The sequence below is a fragment of the Entelurus aequoreus genome, linkage group LG27 (assembly GCF_033978785.1).
Source record: "Entelurus aequoreus isolate RoL-2023_Sb linkage group LG27, RoL_Eaeq_v1.1, whole genome shotgun sequence".
Lineage (NCBI taxonomy): Eukaryota > Metazoa > Chordata > Actinopteri > Syngnathiformes > Syngnathidae > Entelurus > Entelurus aequoreus.
The window spans coordinates 23,814,004-23,834,670 of record NC_084757.1 but is presented as its reverse complement, the minus strand read 5'-3'; the positions used below and the strand labels follow the sequence as shown (position 1 = coordinate 23,834,670).

Here is a 20,667-nt window from a genome sequence, read left to right as displayed (position 1 = left end):
TTTCTAACAAAGACAAATCATTATTTCTTCTAGATTTTCCAGAACAAAAATTTTAAAAGAAATTCAAAAGACTTTGAAATAAGATTTAAATTTGATTCTACAGATTTTCTAGATTTGCCAGAATAATTTTTTTGAATTTTAATCATAATAAGTTTGAAGAAATATTTCACAAATATTCTTCGTCGAAAAAACAGAAGCTAAAATGAAGAATTAAATTAAAATGTATTTATTATTCTTTACAATAAAAAAAATAAACTTACTTAAACGTTGATTTAAATTGTCAGGAAAGAAGAGGAAGGAATTTAAAAGGTAAAAAGGTATATGTGTTTAAAAATCCTAAAATCATTTTTAAGGTTGTATTTTTTCTCTAAAATTGTCTTTCTGAAAGTTATAAGAAGCAAAGTAAAAAAATGTATGAATTTATTTAAACAAGTGAAGACCAAGTCTTTAAAATATTTTCTTGGATTTTCAAATTCTATTTGAGTTTTGTCTCTCTTAGAATTAAAAATGTCGGGCAAAACGAGACCAGCTTGCTAGTAAATGAATAAAATTTAAAAAAATAGAGGCAGTAAGTGCTGCTATTTGAGCTATTTTTAGAACAGGTCAGCGGGCTACTCATCTGGTCCTTACGGGCTACCTGGTGCCCGCGGGCACCGCGTTGGTGACCCCTGGTTTAATGCATCCAGCGGGGCATCACAACAAAATTAGGCATAATAATGTGTTAATTCCACGACTGTATATATCGGTATCGGTTGATATCGGAATCGGTAATTAAGAGTTGGACAATATCGGAATATCGGATATCGGCAAAAAAGCCATTATCGGACATCTCTACTTAGAATATTATTTTTGTGCATGCAGTGTAGTAATACCTAAATAAATAAATGCCGTGTCATAGTTCTTGACTGGTTGGACCACAAAGGCATCGCTCAAGGGCGGCGAGTGTTTTTGCATCCCAGGTAATTGCAGCTCTTCTGGGGCCACGCCAACAAAAAAAGAAAGAAAAAAAAAAAAGCACACAACAAGAGGATTAAGTTTGATTGCACATTTTAAGAACAAGCGGTGTGAGTATCAAAGGCGACATTTAAGGAGGCGTTCATGATCAAAGAAGACGGGTGCCGTGCACGCGGCGAATTAAGAGAGACACCTGCTCTAGGTAAAGCAAAGGCGCGAATCAAAAGGCGGATGTCGGCACGGATCAATGGGATCACGAAGTGATGTGGTAACTTCACTTGGAATGATTTCACTCTGTGGATTATTTATTGTCTTTGTGCTTGTTCTGATATGCGAAGCTGTACTTGATCATTGGCAGGAGGAGCGATTGCATTAATTAGAGCAGGGGTCAACTTTTCTACTACAGTTATTCAAATATAAAAAAAATAATTAGTGATTTGACTCTTACTTTGAATCATATTGAATAAATAGATGTGATCTACTTACAGTTTACAACCATGTCAAATGAAATATGAAATCACAAAGATTATTATTTATTTAACACATAAACCAGGCGGATTTGAAAAATAAGTACTAACCATCAAAAAGATAAATAACTGACAAAAAAATACATTTACATACAATTATGTTGTGCTAAAAATAAATACACTTAATTAACAATGAATATGTTTCTTGAATATGTCAATACATTTAAGTGCATGAAAATACAGCTTCACCACTTTAGTCCTGATTTTTGTGCTGAAAAAACTTCTCCACCACTTTAGCTCCAGAGTTCTTCTGTTTGTTTCATATTATAATAATAATAATAATAGATTTTATTTGGAAAAAGCACTTTACATTGAGTAAACAACCTAAAAGTGCTACAGTATATTAAAATAAGTAAATAAATAAAAATAAAAAGATAATAAATAAAAATAAAAACTAGAACAGCCTAATAGCCAGAACTAGTATGCATACATCTTAAAAAAGGCTTTTTTAAAAAGAAGGGTTTTTAAGCCTTTTTTAAAAGCATCCACAGTCTGTGGTGCCCTCAGGTGGTCAGGGAGAGCGTTCCACAGACTGGGAGCGGCGGAGCAGAAAGCCCGGTCTCCCATTGTTCATAGCTTTGTCCTCGGAGGTTGGAAGAGGGGTCGTGTGGAGGATTTGGGGGTGAGTAGTTCTTTGAGGTAGAGGGGGAGCATTTCCATGGAGGCACTGGTGGGTTAGTAGGGAGACTTTGTATTCAATCCTGAGTGGAACAGGAAGCCAGTGAAGGGATTTGAGAATTGGTGTGATATGGTCGTATTTCCGCACTCTCATCAGGATCCTAGCAGCACTATTCTGTATGTATTGCAGCTTCTGGATGTTCTCGCTGGGGATCCCGACAAGAAGTGTGTTGCAGTAGTGTAGCCTGGAGGAGACAAAGGCGCGGACGAGCCTCTCGTCATTACTGCCACAAGTGGTGGAAAATTGTATTACAACAGAGTACTGAGTGCGGCCCATACAGACCACAGCTGAGAAACCAATGTATTTTGGCGGCCCTTTCTAAACCCTTTTGGTTTAGAAACACTGAATTAGAGGATAAATACCGTATTTTACGGACCATAGGGCGCACCGGATTATAAGGCGCACTGCCGATGAATGGTGTATTTGTGATCTTTTTTCATACATAAGGCGCACCGGATTAAAGGGCGCACTAAAGGAGTCAAATTATTTAATTTTTTTTCTAAATTGAAAACTTCCTTGTGGTCTACATAACATGTAATGGTGGTTCTTTGGTCAAAATGTTGCATAGATGATGTTTTACAGATCATCTTCAAGCTGCTTTCTGACAGTCGCTTCCAGATATGCTGTTTTGTGGGCGGTCTTATTTACGTGGCTCACCTTCGGCAACGTCTTCTCCCCGTCATCTTTGTTGTAGCGGTGTAGCGTGCAAGGACGGGAGTGGAAGAAGTGTCAAAAGATGGAGCTAACTGTTTTAATGACATTCAGACTTTACTTCAATCAATAACAGAGCAGCATCTCCTCATCCGGAAACAACAACACCGGAAATGTGTCCCGTGAAAAAACGTCCGACCGGAACTCTCCAATAACTAAAGTTCCTTGGGTGAATAATGTAAACTCACTACACAGGTATGTTTTAGTGCTTTCATGGTGAGTTTACTGACAGATATACTGTATTTTTCGGATTATAAATCGCAGTTTTTTTCATAGTTTGGCCGGGGGTGCGATTTATACTCTGGAGCGATTTATGTGTGAAATTATTAACACATTACCGTTAAATATCAAATAATATTATTTATTATAAGATTTCATCGGATTAAGCGATTAGGAGGGACAGATTGTTTGGTAAACGTATAGCATGTTATATATGTTATAGTTATTTGAATGACTCTTACCATAATATGTTACGTTAACATACCAGGCACGTTCTCAGTTGGTTATTTATGCGTCATATAACGTACACTTATTCAGCCTGTTGTTCACTATTGTCATGTCTGTGTTCATGTTTTTGTTTGGCCATGTGCTGTTTTGTTTTTTGGACACTTCCTTAGTTCCTTGTTTCACTTCCTGGTTTTGTTTGTCACCATAGCAACCATTAGTTTCACCTGTTCCACGTTTGGACTCATACACACCTGTCTCACGTTTTCACATTGTCATGTCACGCACCTGTTCACAGTTAGTCACGCACCTGTTTTCACTTATCATGTCACTATATAGTCTTTTCTGTTTCTGTTGTTCGTGCTGGCGACATCACCCATTCATGCCATGTCCACAGTTCCTTGTCACGTTAGTTCTTGTTTCATCTCTTGTCACGTAAGTTTTTGTTTGTTTAATGTTCATAGTTCTCCGCCATTGTGCGCGCCTTTTGTTTTCCTAGTCAAGTTTTTTACCTCCTCTGTGAGCGCCTTTTGTTTGTACCTTTTGTTTGAGTTAAAAGATTAAACATGTCCTCACCTGCACGCCACGTATGGTCCAATTCGTTTGCACCACGGGAGAGTAAACCACGCCAGAGACCAAGTTATGACAGATGTCGCCAGCATAAGAGCTCTCCCGCAAAAAATTTGGACAATTTTGACGAGGCAACGTGGGAGGTCCTCCGCGCGATGGAGGAAGAGACTCTGCGTTATTCCTCCGGTAAGCGCAGAGACCTGATGTGGGGGCCAGATGGAAATCTGGTGCCATTGAGCTCCAGTTGGTCCGAGGATGGCGCTGCGTCACCGCAGTCCTGGAAGCACCGCTCCAGACCAAAGACATCAGGGAAGGCGAGCGGACAGCATGCGGCGCTGCCGCAGGCTCCTCCTACTCCGGGCGGAAGCAGGTTGCTGCCAGCTCCACAGCTCCAAAATGACATCACAGACCAGGATTTTTTTTTTCTGAACTCTTTTTCTTTTGATCATCCGCCTCCAGCCAAAGACTCTAAAAATATAAGACATTACCAGGACATGTTTTTAGAAATCAGATCCTGTCAATCCAAGCCACCCAAATTCCATGCCCCGCCCCCCAGGACTCAAGCCACGCCCAAGTCACACCTTTTTTTTTCACCCACAAGATCCCAGGTACAAGAAGAAAGACATTTTGGACAATTTAGAGGGGAGGATTCTGCCCTCCTCCTGAACCCCCTCCGCCCACCCCAAAAGACGGTTCCAGACCGCGGGGAGCGCGTCTGGGATCCGCTCCTTGAGGGGGGGGCTAGGGCTGGGAATTGTTCAGGTGGGGTGGCTCAGCATCGTCACGCCAAGCCACAGCCTCCAGCACGACCACCACCACCTGTCTTTCGACCTGCCAAGCCACAGCCACCAGCACGACCCCCACCACCAGTCTTTCGTCACGCCAAGCCACAGCCTCCAGCACGACCCCCACCACCTGTCTTTCGACCTGCCAAGCCACAGCCACCAGCACGGCCGCCACCACCAGTTTTTCGACCATGCCAAGATCTACCTGCTCCACGCCCAGCTCCACGCCAAGCGCCACCAGTACCTGCTCCACGTCAAGCGCCACCAGTACCTGCTCCACGTCAAGCGCCACCAGTACCTGCTCCACGTCAAGCGCCACCAGTACCTGCTCCACGCCAAGTGCCACCAGTACCTGCTCCACGTCAAGCGCCACCAGTACCTGCTCCACGCCAAGCGCCGCCAGTACCTGCTCGCCGCCAAGTGCCGCCCGTGGCTGCCCCACGCCGCCAAGTGCCGCCCGTGGCTGCCCCACGCCGCCAAGTGCCGCCCGTGGCTGCCCCACGCCGCCAAGTGCCGCCCGTGGCTGCCCCACGCCGCCAAGTGCCGCCCGTGGCTGCCCCACGCCGCCAAGTGCCGCCCGTGGCTGCCCCACGCCGCCAAGTGCCGCCCGTGGCTGCCCCACGCCGCCAAGTGCCGCCCGTGGCTGCCCCACGCCAAGACCAAAGCCAAGACCAAGACCAAGACCCGCCAAGTGACCAAGAACCGCCAAGTGACCAAGAACCGCCAAGTGACCAAGACCAAGACCCGCCAAGTGACCAAGACCCGCCAAGTGACCAAGACCAAGACCCGCCAAGTGACCAAGACCAAGACCCGCCAAGTGACCCAAACCAAGACCAAGTCCAAGCACCGCCACACCAAGACCAAGTCCAAGACCAACTACGCCAAGACCAAGACCAACCACGCCAAGTCCAAGTCCAAGACCAAGTCCAAGACCCAGACCCTCGCCAAGACCAAGACCAAGACCCACGCCAAGACCAAGACCCACGCCAAGACCCGCCACGCCAAGCTTCGCCGCCTGACGCACCACGCCAAGCTTCGCCGCCTGCCACGACAACGCGCCCACCTCCTCGTCTGCCAAGGATGTGGCCATTCCATGGGCGTCCGCCACGCCAGGTGCGCCGACCTCCTCGTCTGCCACGAATGTGGCCATTCCCAGGTCGCCCACCTCGTCAGGTTCAGCGGCGGTCTACCCGCCGTCGCCACCTGACTCTGCCCCGGTGGATTCGGGGACACCTGGTCTGGCGACCCACCGCCATGTCCCCCTCCCCCCCTCCCATGACTCTTGATCCTGTTTTTTGTTTTTGGCCATCTGGGATCTGTCCGTAAGGGGGGGGTTCTGTCATGTCTGTGTTCATGTTTTTGTTTGGCCATGTGCTGTTTTGTTTTTTGGACACTTCCTTAGTTCCTTGTTTCACTTCCTGGTTTTGTTTGTCACCATAGCAACCATTAGTTTCACCTGTTCCACGTTTGGACTCATACACACCTGTCTCACGTTTTCACATTGTCATGTCACGCACCTGTTCACAGTTAGTCACGCACCTGTTTTCACTTATCATGTCACTATATAGTCTTTTCTGTTTCTGTTGTTCGTGCTGGCGACATCACCCATTCATGCCATGTCCACAGTTCCTTGTCACGTTAGTTCTTGTTTCATCTCTTGTCACGTAAGTTTTTGTTTGTTTAATGTTCATAGTTCTCCGCCATTGTGCGCGCCTTTTGTTTTCCTAGTCAAGTTTTTTACCTCCTCTGTGAGCGCCTTTTGTTTGTACCTTTTGTTTGAGTTAAAAGATTAAACATGTCCTCACCTGCACGCCACGTATGGTCCAATTCGTTTGCACCACGGGAGAGTAAACCACGCCAGAGACCAAGTCATGACAACTATTCTTTATGTATTTTAAATTGCCTTTCAAATGTCTATTCTTGGTGTTGGATTTTATCAAATAAATTTCCCCAAAAAGTGCGATTTATATGTTTTTTTCCTTCTTTATTATGCATTTTCGGCTGGTGCGATTTTTACTCCGGAGCGACTTATAATCCGAAAAATACGGTAAGTAAGAACTTTACACTACTTTATATTAGAAATGACAACATCGGAGGATGAATGTCCCATAACAGGAAGATAGAGTAAAAGGTGTCGTCACGTACTACAGGATTTATGCAGATCCCAAATACAGATCAGCAGGTACCCGAAGGTAAGAAAAGTTGCTTTTGCATAATATTGCGAAACAAAACGCCAGATAATGTCTTACCTTATACACACACCATAATAATACTCGTATGTTGAAGCACATCAAGCGGTGCGGCCTACACTTATCTCTTATGTTTGACTGCCATCTACTGGTCACACTTACCATTACACCATGTACCAAATAAAACTGCTTCGAGGTGGGTAGCTCAACCAAACGTATTCCTTACATTAGGCGCACTGTCGTGTTTTGAGGGGAAAACAATTATTTTAAGTGTGCCTTATAGTCCGGGAAAAAAACGGTATGTTGTGAGATTTGACTTTGTGGATGGTCTTTCTGTTGATTTCTATTATACAAAGTGCATTAATTGTATGACATGTAGCATGTGTCATGAGTGGTCAAGTGCACCTTGGGCTTTGATTTGTTGTGGATTATTTTGAGTCTTTCTCTTTTGTTTCTGTTATGCAAGATAGTAGCAGGGGGGGGGAGCGATCGCACTAATTATATGACTCGTACTGTATGATTAGCGAGAATGTGGACGTGCATGGCTTTGTTTTGGTGGATTATTTACAGTCTTTCTCTTTATTTCTATTCCTCAAAATGGGCCTTATCATTAATAACTAGAGATGTCCGATAATATCGGTCTGCCGATATTATCGGCCGATAAATGCGTTAAAATGTAATATCGGAAATTATCTGTATCGGTTTTTTTATTATCAGTATCGTTTTTTTTGGGGTTTTTTTTTATTTTTATTAAATCCACATAAAAAACACAAGATACACTTACAATTAGTGCACCAACCCAAAAAACCTCCCTCCCCCATTCACACTCATTCACACAAAAGGGTTGTTTCTTTCTGTTATTAATATTCTGGTTCCTACATTATTATCAATATATATCAATACAGTCTGCAAGGGATACAGTCCGTAAGCACACATGATTGTGCGTGCTGCTGGTCCACTAATAATACTAAGCTTTAACAGTTAATTTTACAAATTTTCATGAATTACTAGTTTCTATGTAACTGTTTGTATATTGTTTTACTTTCTTTTTTATTGAAGAAAATGTTTTTAATTTATTTATCTTATTTTATTTGATTCATTTTTTTAAAAAGTACCTTATCTTCACCATACCTGGTTGTCCAAATTAGGCATAATAATGTGTTAATTCCACGACTGTATATATCGGTTGATATCGGTATCGGTTGATATCGGTATCGGTAATTAAAGAGTTGGACAATATCTGCATATCGGATATCGGCAAAAAGCCATTATCGGACATCCCTATTAATAACACCTATTTTTTCCTACTACTTTCTCTTCTGTCATCATACGCGGCTTCCACCGAACCTTACATGTTTCCCGGGGCGCGATCCGAGATTCAAAACCTGAAAGCTTCTCGCCCCGAGGCGACGAACCCCTCGCCAACTTGCGCCGCCCAATTTTGCGCGGAAGGTTTTTCCCGCTTTTTCCATAATGTTTAAATGCCTCTCTGTCAGCTGGAAAACAGCCCTGATAGCACGTTGTCATCTTGTCACCCCGCTATATATATTGGGACCTAGCTGGAGAGCTCTCTGGAATTTTAGCATGGAGTGACAACGTGCGTGTGTGAGCGTGTGTGTGTGTGTGTGTGTGAGCGTGTGCATGTGCGTGTGTGTGTGCGTGCGTGCGTGTGTGTGTTTATGTGTGTGCTGTTCCTTTCCTCCTGGCTTTGTTTGTTGTGTTCAGTGATGCAGGCTGCTTTGTATTCTCACTGTGTGTGTGTGTGTGTGTGTGTGTGTGTGTGTGTGTGTGTGTGTGTGTGTGTGTGTGTGTGTGGTGTGTGTGTGTGTGTGTGTGTGTGTGTGTGTGTGTGTGTGTGTGTGTGTGTGTGTGTGTGTGTGTGTGTGTGTGTGTGTGTGTGTGTGTGTGTGTGTGTGTGTGTGTGTGTGTGTGTGTGTGTGTGTGCGCCCCTATGTGTGCTAATAGCTTGACTGCAGCTGCACACTGCCCTCTAGTGACAACAGCTAAACATGTTTTGCACCTTTAATAATGCAAGCGGTCCAAAAGGAATGCTGTGAGTCTTCCTTAAGCTGAATCGAGGGGAGGGGAGGGAAGGTTAGTGGGGGGGGGGGGGGGGGGGGGGGGCTTTGTGGTCCCGTGCCAAGCTGTTATCTCCTTAGCCGGGGCTAGAAAATGATTTTATTAGTTGCTTCATTTAACGCTCCTCATGTCCACACACACACACACACACACACTCTTCCTCCGCGAATACACAAGCGCGCACACACACACAGTTGGCCCGCGTACACCTCTGTGACAGTTGAAGTGTTCTTTCCCCCCCCCCCCCTCTCTGCAGGGACCTGTAGGGGGAACAGTGCGGCCATAAAGGCCGTATGCTGGCCCATTCACATGTAATGGCAGGAACTGGAGGCACCGTGCTCCATTATGGCACATTATGGGAAAGAGTGTGTGTGTGTGTGTGTTCAGGCTATTACTCATGCTGTAGGGCCATGAATCTGTTTGCACGGTCACATCCTGGGTCTCCCCATGCGGGGGGGCGGGGGGGCGGACAAAGTTGAACCGAAAAGTACAGCGAAAAGTTAGGGGACAATGAAAAGTGAGTAACAGTGTTGAGATGAATACAAGACATCACTTGTTTTCCTTTTTGAAAAAAATTCTGTAAATGAAAGTCTTAATGTCAGCTTTTCTTCCTGTCACTCACATACTGTGAGCCAAGGCGCATTTTTTTCATTGAAAAAATCCAGCAGAAATCATCCATGCATCCATCTTCCTCCGCTTATCCGAGGTAAGGTCGCGGGGGCAGCAGCCTAAGCAGGGAAGCCCAGACTTCCCTCTCCCCAGCCACTTCGTTCCAGCTCTTCCTGGGGGATCCCGAGGCGTTCCCAGGCCAGCCGGGAGACATAGTCTTCCCAACGTGTCCTGGGTCTTTCCCGTGGCCTCCTACCCGGTCGGACGTGCCCTAAACACCTCCCTAGAGAGGCGTTCGGGTGGCATCCTGACCAGATGCCCGAACCACCTCATCTGGCTCCTCTCGATGTGGAGGAGCAGCGGCTTTACTCTGAGTTCCTCCCAGATGACAGAGCTTCTCACCCTATCTCTAAGGGAGAGCCCCGCCACCCGGCAGAGGGAACTCATTTTCGGCCGCAGAAATCATTAAAAAATGCAACTCAGTTGACATTAAAAAGTCGTTGGATATGACTTTAAAGCATAACCAAGCATGCATCACTCTTGTCTCAAAGTAGATGTACTGTCACCACCTGTCACATCACGCCGTGACTTATTTGGAGTTTTTTTTGCCATTTTCACGTTCTTGTCTTGCGCTCCTATTTTGGTGGCTTTTCCTGTTTTGTTGGTATTTTCCTGTTGCAGTTTCATGTCTTCCTTTGAGCGCTATTCCCCGCACCTGCTTTGTTTTAGCAATCAAGAATATTTCAGTTGTTGCTATCTTTTTTTTGTGTGGACATTGTTGATTGTCATGTCATGTACGGATGTACTTTGTGGACGCCATCTGCTGCTCCACATGCTGTAAGTCTTTGCTGTCGTCCAGCATTCTGTTTTTGTTTACTTTGCAGCCAGTTCAGTTTTAGTTTCGTTCTGCATAGCCTTCCCTAAGCTTCAATGCCTTTTCTTAGGGGCACTCACCTTTTTTTCATTTTTGGTTTAAGCATTAGATACCTTTTTACCTGCACTCTGCCTCCCGCTGTCGTCTGCATATTGTGATCATGACAAACCATCGTCGTCTCACACGACCTGTTCCCGACATCTACATAGCAATTAGTTACCGGCTGCCACCTACTGATATGGAGGAGAATAACATGGGTACTCTGCCTAGCTCTAGACAGCACCGACACTCAACAACGGCACATTACTTGTGGAATATAATTACTGGTTTGCAAAAAATATTTTTTTGTGAGTGTGAATGTTGTCTGTCTATCTGTGTTGGCCCTGCGATGAGGTGGCGGCTTGTCCAGGGTGTACCCCACCTTCCGCCCGATTGTAGCTGAGATAGGCTCCAGCGCCCCCCGTGGCCCCGAAGGGAATATGCGGTAGAAAATGGATGGATGGATAGGTGAAACTACATAATCTCCCACGGTACATCAGACTGTATTCCACGGCACACTAGTATCAAAAAATTTTTGGTATCGGGACAACACTACAAAAAATACTACCGTATTTTCCAGACCATAGGGCACACCGGATTATAAGGCGCACTGCCGATGAATGGTCTATTTTCTATCTTTTTTCATATGTAAGGAGTCATATTCTATTTATTTTTTCTAAATGTAAAACACTTCCTTGTGGTCTACATAACATGTAATGGTGGTTCTTTGGTCAAAATGTTGCATAGATGATGTTTTACAGATCATCTTCAAGCTGCTTTCTGACAGTCGCTTCCGGATGCGTCGTTTTGTGGGCGGTCTTATTTACGTGGCTCACCTTCGGCAGCGTCTTCTCCCCGTCATCTTTGTTGTAGCGGTGTAGCGTGCAAGGACGGGAGTGGAAGAAGTGTCAAAAGATGGAGCTAACTGTTTTAATGACATTCAGACTTTACCCAAATCAATAACGGAGCAGCATCTCCTCATCCGGAAACAACAAGAAGTCCGGAAATGTGTCCCGTGAAAAAAACGTCCAACCGGAACTCTCTAATAACTTAAGTTCCTTGGGTGAATAATGTAAACTCACTACACCGGTATGTTTTAGCGCTTTCATGGCGAGTTTACTGACAGATATAAGTAAGAACTTTACACTACTTTGTATTAAAAATGTCAACAGTGGAGCATGAATGTCCCATAACAAGAAGATAAAGAAAAAGAAGAAGCTTAACGACTAGTGCGGATGCGCGCAAAGGCAGATGCGCGCTATTTTTCCGGATTTATGCAGATCCCAAATACAGATCAGCAGGTATCAGAAAGCAAAAAATTAGCTTTTGCATAATATTGCGAAACAAAACGCCAGATAATATGTCTTACCTTATACACACACCATAAAAATTCTCATATGTTTAATGCGCCGACAACCCATCAAGCTTTGCGGCTTCATAGCTTACCAAAGTCGTACTAAAATATTTTGATTGATTTTTGAGCGCCGTGTGTAATGTTCTATATTTTCAATGGAACATTTAAAATGTTGCTGTTGTTTACTTGAGTCATATCGCCATCATATTGCAGTCTACACATATCTCTTATGTGTGACGGCCATCTACTGGTCACACATATCATTACACCATGTACCAAATAAAATTGCTTTGAGGTCGGTAAGCAAAACCAGAATTATTCCGTACATTGGGCACACCGGGTTATAAGGCGCACTGTCGAGTTTTGAGGGGAAAAAAAGGAAAATACGGTAATAGGTTAGCCGTTACTATGTCAAAGTAAGGTTTGTTCCTTTTGTTGATGAATGTTTATATCCTCACGCTTGTGCGCGGGATGGATGAAGCTTCTACTCGTTCGCCAGCGGCTGCTCAGTTTATAACTATTTTTCACTACACTCCTGTGCCTTAGTCCGCACAGGCTGTGGGGAGAGGCACTTTTAAACCGAGTTGTAGTTAAATATTTGACACACGGAGCGAGCAGCAGAGAGGAGCTATCGTTAGCTTGTGTGCTAAATCGCTAACAGAAGTGAACAACATAAACCGATGAGATTAGCGATAAAGTCGCTATACAACTGGGGTGTCAAACTCATTTTAGATGGGGGGCCACATGGAGAAAAAATCTACTCCCAAGTGGGCCCGACTGGTAAAATCACGGCACGATAACCTAAAAATAAAGATAACTTCAGATTATTTTCTTTGTTTAAAAATAGAAGAAGCACATTCTGAAATTGTACAAATCATAATGTTGGGGGTTTATTTACACTTACATGTTGCGGTTAATAGTATTCTATCTTTATATGTCGTTATTTATACTTTCTGAATACATTATGTGGTAATGTTCATCAGTCAACTCATTGGTGTTCATTTTCAATCCATCAAGATAAGAAATATTATATCAAAATCAAATTACAGGATGTTATTTATGTAGTTTGATCATTTTTCTCGACTTATTTACTAACATCATGTGGTTTATTTTGTACATATGTAGCATCATCTACAAAGATACAAATAATTCCATCCAGTGGACACATTTAGAACAGCAGTTTCTTTCATTCAAAAATGTCATGTTATTTTTTTATACTTCGCAAACTCATCCAGCGGGCCGGATAAAACCTGTTCACGGGCCTTATTCGGCCCTCGGACCGTACGTCTGACACCCCAGCTATACAAGAAGAGAGGTTGTGAGTTCAAACCCCGGACGAGTCATGCATCCATCCATCCATCCATTTTCTACCGCTTATTCCCTTCGGGGTCGCGGGGGGTGCTGGAGCCTATCTCAGCTACAATCGGGCGGAAGGCGGTGTACACCCTGGACAAGTCGCCACCTCATCGCAGGGCCACGAGTCATACCAAAGACTATAAAAATGGGACCCATTACCTCCCTGCTTGGCACTCAGCATCAAGGGTTGGAATTGGGGGTTAAATCACCAAAATTATTCCCGAGCGCGGCCACCGCTGCTGCTCACTGCTCCCCTCACCTCCCAGGGGGGTGGAACAAGGGAATGGGTCAAATGCAGAGGGTAATTTCGCCACACACAGTGTGTGTGTGACTATCAGTGGTAACTTTAACTTATATAGGGTCTCAAGAAAATGGGTGTATGTGTAAATAAAGTTAAAAATCGATTATAAAAATAGTTGGCGATTAATTTAGTCATTGATTCGTTGGATCTATGCTACGCGCATGGCAATTTTTTTTTTTTTTTTTTTATAAACCTTTATTTATAAACTGCAATATGTACAAACAGCTGAGAAACAATAATTAAAAATAAGTATGGTGCCAGTATGCTGTTTTTTTTCAATAAAATACTGGAAAGGATAGAAATGTAGTTTGTCTCTTTTATCCGATTATTAATCGATTAATCAAAGTAATAATCGACAGATTAATCGATTATCAAATTAATCGTTAGTTGCAGCCCTAAAATAAAGCTGCAGTCACTCACCAAAAGGCGAATGCAGTCGCTGACCAAAGCTTTGTATCGCACTCAGGGAGTCGAGAAGTCTGTACCGCGTGCCAAATGTTTTTAAAAATTTGATGCACAGCGCGTCATTGTGCATCAGAGAGGAGTCTTCACACACATGCGAGGCGCAGGGGTGAGAGGATGCCCTGAGTTCCGCCTGTCAGGCGCAGGGAAGAGCAAACGGCCCAACAAAGGCCCGTCAAAAGATAGCGGTATGGCGTAAATCAGAGGTTAGTGTTAAAGTCAGGCGTGAAGTAGGAGCTCAGCACTGGAAATGTCAACGGTAGTGTCCTCCCAAAGTGTGTGTGTGTGTGTGTGTGTGTGTGTGTGTGTGTAGTTGCATCTGGGTCAGTGCAGCCAGACCCTGCAGGGGTGTCTTGTTAGACACACACTGGCTGGCTTGGCAACCACAGTAACCTCTGAGGTCAGACTGAGCTGGTGCTGCATTAGCCCCAGCATGAACCTGCTGGGAGGCCGAGTGGGCCAGGACAGCAGGTGTTAACCAACCTAAACACACACACACAGCAGCACGAGCATGTCACCACACTGCCAACACATCCTGCTACCCCGCATGTCCAACTAAACAAACGTTTTCATAACACAGGGGGGATAACTTTCAGTTGTTTGTCTGCCTAATAAGCGGCTTTGCCGGAGACAGCAGGTCTGCAAGGCACGAGGAAGCACCTGCGTTTGCCTGCAGATTCCTCGACTAGACTGCTGCTATTTTTTTATTTTTTATTTTTCCTTTGCGCGACATTGTTTTTCATCCTCGTGTGTGTGCTCATCGCTCCTGCCAAAAGCCTCCTTTTTTTACGCGGCGGCACTGGAACGTTTCCAGCTGTCACTCAGGCAGGTGGGCTTCCTGGCGGGAAAGGGAGGGGAACGTGACTGCATAAGCCAATTAGGGTTGATCCTTAAATTGCATTTTTGAGTACGAGCGCAGGGCATAATCGACTGAAAGCCCATATTCAAAAAAATTCCTTATTAATTATGCTATTTGTTATTATTGTTGTGTGCTCTTGTGCAGTGCATCATATTGAACTGTTCCTAATAGTTTGTCCCTCTCATGCAGCAAAGGAAGTACTGTATTTAAATTAGACTTAGACATACTATAATAATAACTACAGATGTCCGATAATGGCTTTTTTGGCGATTTCCGATATTGTCCAACTCTGAATTACCGATTCCGATATCAACCGATACAGTCGTGGAATTAACACATTATTATGCCTAAATTTGTTGTGATGCCCCGCTGGATGCATTAAACAATGTAACAAGGTTTTCCCAAAATAAATCAACTCAAGTTATGGAAAAAAGTGCCAACATGGCACTGCCATATTTATTATTGAAGTCACAAAGTGCATCATTTTTTTTTAACATGCCTCAAAACAGCAGCTTGGAATTTGGGACATGCTCTCCCTGAGAGAGCATGAGGGGGTTGAGGTGGGCGGGGTTGGGGGGGTGGGGTTGAGGTGGGGGGTAGGGGGTTGCAGGGGGTGTATATTGTAGCATCCCGTAAGAGTTAGTGCTGCAAGGGGTTTCTGGGTATTTGTTCTGTTGTGTTTATGTTGTGTTACGGTGCGGATGTTCTCCCGAAATGTGTTTGCCATTCTTGTTTGGTGTGGGTTCACAGTGTGGCGCGTATTTGTAACAGTGTTATAGTTGTTTATACGGCCACCATCAGTGTGACCTGTATGGCTGTTGACCAAGTATGCTTTGCATTCACTTGTGTGTGTGAAAAGCCGTAGATAATATGTGATTGGGCCGGCACGCAAAGGCAGTGCCTTTAAGGTTTATTGGCGCTCTGTACTTCTCCCTACGTCCATGTACCACTCCATACAGCTGCTTTTTAAAAAGTCATAAATTTTACTTCTTGAAAACCGATACCGATCATTTCCGATATTACATTTTAAAGCATTTATCGGCCGATAATATCTCTAATAATAACATAATATTACAACTAAGTACTAAAAGAATGGTGCGAATATTTATTATTTTTGGTGTAAACTACAAACACAATAAAACCAGCAATGATCTGTATCTGCTTGGCACTCAGCATCAAGGGTTGGAATTGGGGGTTAAATCACCAAAATGATTCCCGGGCGTGGCCACCGCTGCTGCCCACTGCTCCCCTCACCTCCCAAGGGGTGGAAAAAGGGGATGGGTCAAATGCAGAGGTTAATTTCACCACACCTAGTGTGTGTGTGACTATCAGTGGTACTTTAACTTTAACTTTTAAGGATAGGTCCATGCATTCATCCTCTTAAATTGAATTAAAAAATCTGTTGAGGTTCTGCATTGGAATCATGAAACCCCAACGTGAGATAATTAAAGTTTTTTTGTTTTTTGTTTTCTTTTGTTGTTATCCCGCGTTAATCTCTGTGTTCATCTCACTCTTATGGGACCGGCCCCACATCCACGTGTGTGTGCGTGCGTGTGTATTCTGGCAATGCTTACTTAATGGGGACATCGCTCTGTTTACACAGTCACCTTTAGGGGACCTCTGACGGTATGGGGACAAAAAAACAGGTCCCCTAAAGCAGTGGTCCCCAACCTTTTTGTAACTGCGGACCGGTCAATACTAGAAACATTTTCCCACGGACCGGAGGGGGGGTATGGTATTTTTTATTGTTTTTTTTCATAAAAAAATACAATCATGTGTGCTTACGGACTGTATCCCTGCAGACTGTATTGATATATATAGTGAACCAGAAATATTAATAACAGAAAGAAACAACCCTTTTGTGCGAATGAGTGTGAATGAGTGTAAATGGGGGAGGGAGTTTTTTTGGGTTGGTGCACTAATTGTAAGTGTATCTTGTGTTTTTTTATGTTAATTTAATAAAAAAAAATAAAAATAAAAAAAAACATTTTTAAATTTCTTGTGCGGCCTGGTACCAATCGATCTACGGACCGGTACCGGGCCGCGGCCCAGTGGTTGGGGACCACTGCCCCAAAGGGAAACCTTTTTAAATGATAGTCAGATCCATTCTGAAGATGACTAAGTGATTTTTAAGCTTTGGCCCATAAAACATGTTTACTGGTTAGTTTGAGTGTGAGACATTTGCACAGCAGCCCCCTCATCGGGCTGTAGCTGGTACATTTAAGTGGTGAAACTTCCTATAAGAGGACAGCTGTAGTGCTGTATTCTGAGGATCATGTCATATTTGATTTGAACTTTTTTTTTTTTTTTTTTTTTTAAATGGTCCTCAGTAGTCATGTACAAATTTGTGTGAATTATGCAAAATTATTTAAATTTGGTCCCCATGAACCATATCAACTCTTTTTCCCCAGGGTCCCCAGTAAGAATGATCAGCACATTATTTCATCAATCCAGAGATTTAAAGATGTGTATGAGCTAACTGGGCAGTGGCCTTTTTACCTCATTTTTTTGATACCTCCACAACCTGTAGAAAGGGTGGTCCCCACAAGTGATGATCAAAAACTTGGTCCCCATTCCAAATGATAACCAGTATGTGTGTGTGTGTGTGTGTGTGTGAGGTTATATTGCAAGTAATCCCATAATCCAGGTGGATTTTCACTGCCACGTTAGACACAACACCTGTTGAAGGAGCGCCAGCACCAAAATGTACACCTGCTTTCACCTGCACACACCTGTAATGTCACCTGATAGCAGGCAGATAAGGACGGTGCAAAGGTCGGCGGTCCCGGTCAGACTAGGACACGATCGCAAGAAGGTCCCCATCTAGCCCAATTTTAACACAATTCATCTGTTCCAGGGTCAAACCTTGATGGCTATGTAGCATAACGATGGAGTAAAAGAAGTTGTTCTTATTGAAAACATTATAGTTTGCTTTTATTGACTGTCATGTCTTCTTCTCCAGGGTCCTCCAGGATCGCAGCCCTCCCCCCACACGCAGCCACCCCCACACAACCCCAGCAATCCCATGATGGGACCTCACGGACAGGTAAAGACCCTTTACGCACTGCCCTAGTCACACACTCATGCAACCGGATGAATAATTTAGCGGAGGCAGGCAGGCTGTGAGGGGCGAAGATGCTTTGTGGAGGGGGCTTCCTTCTCTTCTCTTCTCTTCTCTTCGCCGCACCACACCCCACCTTTCAGCCAGGCGCTCGCCGTCCCGTATAGTCCATCAATAGTGCATTAATATTGCAGCAAGGCCTGACAACGCCACGTCTCCGCCTGCATAAACTCACCGCATCTTGGTCACGGAGGAGAGGAAGAAAGGAAGATTAGAAGAAAAGAGCGGAGGGGATACAATTGAAGCTGCATAAGTTGCTTACATGTAAATGTATGTATTTAGATATAATACGATACAATAAAATAAGCTTTTATTAGTCCCACAATTTGGAAATTGTGGGACTAATAAATCCCACAATTTCCAAATTGTGGGATTTATTACAATCAAGCCAAAATGCAACAAACAAAGTGAAATATGAACGTGAAGGGTAAAAAACCAAAAAACATCTACAATCTGATATATTTGATATATCACTAAGCTTTACAGCTTTCTTGTAAAAATCTCCTTCCGCGTCTGTCCCTGACACCCGCATTTCAGGCTCTGGAAACACTCTGTGGAAACGCTCCCCACCCACACTGCTTGGTGCCTGGTCTGACCTGCTGTGACGTAGATTACCATAGTAACTAGTAGGGTTGTACGGTATAAGGGTATTAGTATAGTACCGTGATACTAATGAATCATATTCGGTACCATACCGCCGCTGAAAAGTACCGGTCCGCCACACCCTAAGATTTTTTGTTAAAATAAAGCCAATAATGCAATTTTTTCTGGTCCCCTTTATTTAGAAAAGTATCAAAGTACCGAAAAGTATCGAAATGATATTGGTATCAGGACAACACTAGTCACTAAAATATCATGCAAAAGCGCAGATGCCAACCATTGAAATACTTTGTATAGTTCAAGACTTACGGTCATTAGAAAACATCACTGCACATCATAATGGCAGCTACACTTTCCATCTTAAAGATCTAAAAAAAATATCTGGGAATGTCCGGCGGGCCAGATTGAAAAGCTTAACGGGCCGCACGTGGCCACCCGGGCCTTAATTTGTGTCCGACCTGAGATCGGTAGGTCGTGAGTTCAAACCCCGGCCGAGTCATACCAAAGACTATAAAAATGGGACCCATTACCTCTCTGCTTGGCACTCAGCATCAAGGGTTGGAATTGGGGGTTAAATCACCAAAAATGATTCCCGGGCGCAGCCACCGCTGCTGCCCACTGCTCCCCTCACCTCCCAGGGGGTGGAACAAGGGTGATGGGTCAAATGCAGAGAATAATTTTGCCACACCTAGTGTGTGTGTGACAATCATTGGTACTTTAACTTTAACTTAATTGTACTGTCCCTGTCAAATAAAAACATAAATAAAAAATATTTCAAATGCATATGCCAGGTGTTTTTTAAGTAACACATTAATTACTTTCCCTACTAATTAATTACATTTTAAAGTGTAATTCTGTTAGTAATTCAGTTATTTTTTGGTAACCTAACAACTTACTATGAATAATTACTTTTTAAAGGTAATTTGCAGAACACTGCTCAGAGGCGATACAGCAGCTCACCAGTTCGATATGTCAATAGCTGCATGAGCCAGTTAGCGCTCTGTGATCACAGTGCCGCTAAAAGTAGTTCCTCAGCGTTAGCGCTTATGATAACAATATCGCTAATACTTGGTTAATATTCAGGTCACGACATGTAAATAGATTATTGTTGTCGGTTTTTAGATTTTTTGGGGGGCGCAATCGATGGCTCTCGTTAGCTTTCTTGTGAGCCACCTCGTACTTGCCGTGTATTACAAATTAAAATGCATCCAAAAAAAAAGAAAGACATATGCGTCTTTGTCTTACATAGGGAGTGTGAATGATGGGCAAAATTGGGCAAATAAAAAGTGCAGTTCCCCTTTGACTTGCGACAGCCCTGCTATAAACGCAATTTATTTTGACCGAACATGCTCCTTTACTTGAACCGCGGATGGTTACTTGAAAGGCTGAGGGTTGTTACACGGTCAGTGATCAGGTCAACGCACACGTCAGTGCAAAGATGAGTGAGGAGAGTCCGACTGGTGTGCTCGCTGGCAAATGTCACTTCAAAATAAACCCCGACGGTACTTTAGATCAAACATTTGCCGACTTTTGAGCAAATAAATCATGTACATTTAAATAAAACATTTTAAAAAATGCCCCTGCATTACATTATGACAATAAAACTGCAAATATAAATTATTTTAAAGTCAGTTTTGAAATAAAGTAATTTACTGTTACTATCAATCAATCAATCAAACAAGGCGGCGTTTCTGGGTGTTGTTGATAAATGGCTTTCGCTTTGCATAGTAGAGTTTCAACTTGCACTTACAGATGGAGCGACAGTGGTTTTCTGAAGTGTTCCCGAGCCCATGTGGTGATATCCTTTACACACTGATGTCGGTTTTTGCTGCAGGGATTGATGGTCACGGGCATTCAATGTTACGTGCAGAGATTTCTCCAGATTCTCTGAACCTTTTGATGATATTACGGACCGTAGATGGTGAAATCCCTAAATTCCTTGCGATAGCTGGTTGAGAAATTTTGTTCTTAAACAATTTGCTCACGCATTTGTTCACAAAGTGGTGACCCTCGCCCCATCCTTGTTTGTGAATGACCGAGCATTTCACGGAAGCTGCTTTTATACCCAATCATGGCACCCACCTGTTCCCAATTTGCCTGTTCAGCTGTGGGATGTTCCAAATAAGTGTTTGATAAGCATTCCTCAACTTTCTC

At 43.6% G+C, this 20,667-nt stretch overlaps 1 protein-coding gene across 4 annotated transcripts in view; it reads left to right on the top strand.

Moving 5' to 3' along the window:
- Nucleotides 1–20,667, top strand: part of ssbp4 (single stranded DNA binding protein 4) — a 413,236-nt gene that overhangs the window by 358,801 nt on the left and 33,768 nt on the right. For all 4 annotated transcript variants that reach the window (XM_062039061.1, XM_062039062.1, XM_062039060.1 and 1 more), the window contains one exon: nucleotides 17,755–17,838. In XM_062039061.1, coding sequence (XP_061895045.1) covers nucleotides 17,755–17,838 — 84 coding nt within the window. The remainder of the gene's footprint in view (nucleotides 1–17,754; nucleotides 17,839–20,667) is intronic.